The sequence below is a fragment of the Anarrhichthys ocellatus genome, unplaced genomic scaffold (assembly GCF_004355925.1).
Source record: "Anarrhichthys ocellatus isolate YVR2014 unplaced genomic scaffold, GSC_Weel_1.0 scaffold4761, whole genome shotgun sequence".
Classification (NCBI taxonomy): Eukaryota; Metazoa; Chordata; class Actinopteri; order Perciformes; family Anarhichadidae; genus Anarrhichthys; species Anarrhichthys ocellatus.
Genome location: NW_022284735.1, coordinates 1 through 3842, shown reverse-complemented (window position 1 = coordinate 3842; position 3842 = coordinate 1). Strand labels below are relative to the sequence as shown.

The 3842-nt window shown below is 37.7% G+C and overlaps 1 protein-coding gene across 1 annotated transcript; it reads left to right on the top strand.

The window, feature by feature from the left end:
• The first annotated feature begins 1951 nt into the window (after positions 1–1951).
• Positions 1952–3268, top strand: LOC116379622 (potassium voltage-gated channel subfamily D member 1-like). Its single transcript, XM_031841584.1, has 2 exons — positions 1952–2173; positions 3104–3268. Exons 1-2 carry the CDS (start codon positions 2021–2023, stop codon positions 3245–3247), a joined length of 297 nt encoding a protein of 98 aa, XP_031697444.1. The 5' UTR covers positions 1952–2020; the 3' UTR covers positions 3248–3268.
• Positions 3269–3842: the final 574 nt, after the last annotated feature.

Here is a 3842-nt window from a genome sequence, read left to right as displayed (position 1 = left end):
GAATAAATAAAATGTATTAGAAATGGAAATATAAAATATAAACTGAAGTTTGGAGGACTTGGTCAGACCTAAAAAAACAAATCCATCAGCAGAGAATAACCCCTGTCAGTTTAAATGTAATGCATGATGTTAATAAATACATTGAACAGTTTGAATTTATTAAAAGAAGAACTACAACATTCTGCTTTAAACGACAGGAGCTTCAGGAGAAAACACATGTTCACAGCTCTGACATTACTGTACCTTCAAAGTAAAAAAGAGAAAAGAGAAAGTAAACGACCTGTGAGATATTCAGATATGAGCATTAACGCAGCAGACGGGGTCGCGGCCTCATCTCTGAAGGACTCAGACGTAATCCTCTGCAGCAGGTACTTCATTACCTGCATATCTGATTCACTGTACAGTCACACGTCATTTACATATTTCAATGAAGAGAGTTTAATTCCACAGTGAGACAGACACCAGCCGAGAAAGTAGAATTATTTCATTCATACAAAGTTAAAACGGTTCATATACTGCAGTTAAAACAAGATATTGTACTTTTACTACTTTAACTACATTTAGCTGATAATAATAATGTACTTTTACTTCAGGGAGGACTTGAACGCACGATTTGTACTTGTAGTGGAGTATTTTCACAGTGTGGTATTAAGTTCTTCACCTGTAACCGAGTCTTTTTTAACGATATGCTTGATATCCACTGTAGATGTAATATGTTTTGAATATTATCTGAATGTAATGTGAATATAAAGAAGAGTTTGAACATTAAACAAAATGAGCAGCTGAACATCAAACAAAGATAAAATCATAAAATGAAGTAGTTTCTGTTTAGTGTTTCCTCTCACACAAACCGTCCTGCCCTCCTGCCCACTCTCTAATCTCCTCCTCTTCCTCCTCCTCGTCTCACTACCTGTGATTAATGGCTCCATACGATGAGAGGTGAAGAGGCCGCATGAGGCAACAACCGGCAACCTGTGTGTGTGTGTGTGTGTGTTTGCAACAGCAGCCTTGCAGCAGGGAGACAGAAACATATTGTCCCGCATTTACAATTATTATCTACCTATTATTTGTCCGTCTGTCTGTGTTCTTCTTTGGCCTGTTTTTGTTCTGTAGTTCTTTTACAGATCCAACTGAAGTAAATTGTACTTCATGAAAAACTGTTCAGCTGATTTTTTCTTCCATCAGCTGTGTTTACATATTTACAAATATATTTATATACATCAGAGATGTGACAACGTAGAACAACTTAAAGCTTCATAAATGAAGTTTGACGGTCAGAAGGCAGATTGTAATCAATAGTCAATAGAGTGTTCATGCTCTGGACTCTCACTGAAACGCTTCGTCTCCTACAAACACATTTGGGAGAAGCTGATTGGTTGAGAGAGGTCAAGTTTCCTTTTTACAGAAACATCATTTGTAAATGTGCCACCGTCACTTCTGCTGTTATAGATTATAACTCATAGCCGGGACGCACAAACAAATGATTTAACGATTTAATTTTCAACATGACAGTCTTCTTCAGTTTCAATGCACAATAACAATAAATATAAATCAGATGCTGTACAGACAGTATCATGTACACTCTGTAAATAATCATCAAATCCATGTTTATCCGTTCAGTATTTAATACTAACTTTCATTATTTCCAACTGTATATAGATGTTTTATTTATGATTTTATTGTTGGTCATTGGTGCTTTTTTTAATCTACATCTATATAATATTAATATTTACAGCTATTTGTTCACTACAGTTCTGTTCTTTACAAACAGCATGCAAAATACAAACAATGAAATAAAGAGAGTCAAGTTGTTTGTTGGTGCACACCAACTTGTCCAATAAAAGAGATTCTGTTCCCAAAGAAACCAACATGTAGTCAGCATCTACCAACACCTCGATAGCATGTCGCCTAAAGTCAACGGTCAGAAATATTGAAATGAACATCATTAAAACACATTGGAGAGGTTTCTGATCAACCCGTTGACCGACGATGTGACTGTGTTTCTTAAAGGTACGGCGACATGGTTCCCAACACCATCGCGGGGAAGATCTTCGGCTCCATCTGCTCGCTCAGCGGCGTTCTGGTGATCGCTCTGCCGGTGCCCGTCATCGTGTCCAATTTCAGCCGGATCTACCACCAGAACCAGAGAGCGGACAAGATGAGAGCGCAGCAGGTCGGTTTACAGCCACAAACTGTCTCTTCTAGCTGATTCTACGTCATTGTTCATTGTTACTAACCTTATTAAATGAACTTAATTAAAGTTAGTAATATAAGTCTTAAGGATCTACACATCGGCAGTAGCTGTTAAAGCTACAGTTAGCATGATAACACACAAAGTTCTGTACGCTAACATGCAAAACTGAAGTTTATGGATTTGATTAAAATAAAAATTAAAAAGTCTAAGCAACCTTTTTAAAACAATTTTAGTGAGCATATTAATCGGACCGCATATAGAATATATACTTGAAATATTATAAATAGTACTAAAAATAAATACTTAAAGATATAGATATATATATCAGGGACAATGATGTAAAAATACAACAATACATGAAAAATCATATCAAATGTGTTTCACAGTTTGGTTTAGGAAACATAAACGTTACAAAAAGTACATCGTTTCAAAAATATTTTTTATTTATAAATATATTTCCCAAAAATAAACAGTAGTTTCACATGATTTCAATTTTTAGCAGCTAAAACAAAACCATCTGTGAATAAACAAATGTTAACTAAACAAAATGACTTGACTACAGTAGTTTAAATCTACTAATACATTTAGTTATATGTGTTTTGGTTGTTATTCATCAGCTACACAGAATCTGAGAGACTTTTTCCAACAAAGAAAATACTGCAGACCAACAGAAAACCTTTGACATGTTAATGGCCTTTCATCATCATCATCTTCATCTTCACCCGCTCATCCTGTCTAATCAGACGAGACAATATCAGCCTTCATACAGACGATAGATGGAGTCTGATCGTCCTCACTTTAACCTTAATGCTCCTGTACACTGTGTGTGTGTGTGTGTGTGTGTGTGTGTGTGTGTGTGTGTGTTTAATGCTGACGGTGCTGTTTTCCTGTGTGTTTTCTGTCCAATAGAAAGTGCGCATGGCTCGGATCCGCATGGCGAAGAAAGGAACCGTCAACGCCTTCCTCCAGTACAAAACGGACCGAGCCCTCGGGGTGAGAGACGCGCACACACACACACACACACACGCACACACACACACACACGGCCGATAGTTTCTCACTATCGAGCAGGAAGGGTTGAGTACAGTCCAGTTAACTCAGACAGTGATGGGAACAGATAGACAGTAAGACAGCGAGGTGAGGAGACATGAAGTTATATTCATGTGTATTATATTTAGAGGTGGACTGTGTCTCTGAATCAGGGGATCAGCTGGTAAACTTGTGTTCTGCTCACGAGAAGTGAACATGTGAAAGCATTAAAGTAAACACAGGCAGTCCTAATATATATACGAGTATGTACTGTATGTACTTAGCTTAACTTCATTCTCCGGAACAGACTTTCAAAATAATAATATATATTTTTTAAAATGTGTTAACGCGCGATAAAAATAATTGTCAGCAGACGAGAGACAGACAGAGAGACAAACAGACAGAGAGACAGAGAGACAGACAGACAGAGAGACAGACAGAGAGACAGAGAGACAGACAGACAGACAGACAGAGAGACAGACAGACAGACAGACAGAGAGACAGACAGAGAGACAGAGAGACAGAGAGAGAGACAGAGAGAGAGACAGAGAGACAGACAGAGAGAGAGACAAACAGACAGAGAGACAGAGAGACAGAGAGACAGACAGACAGAGAGACA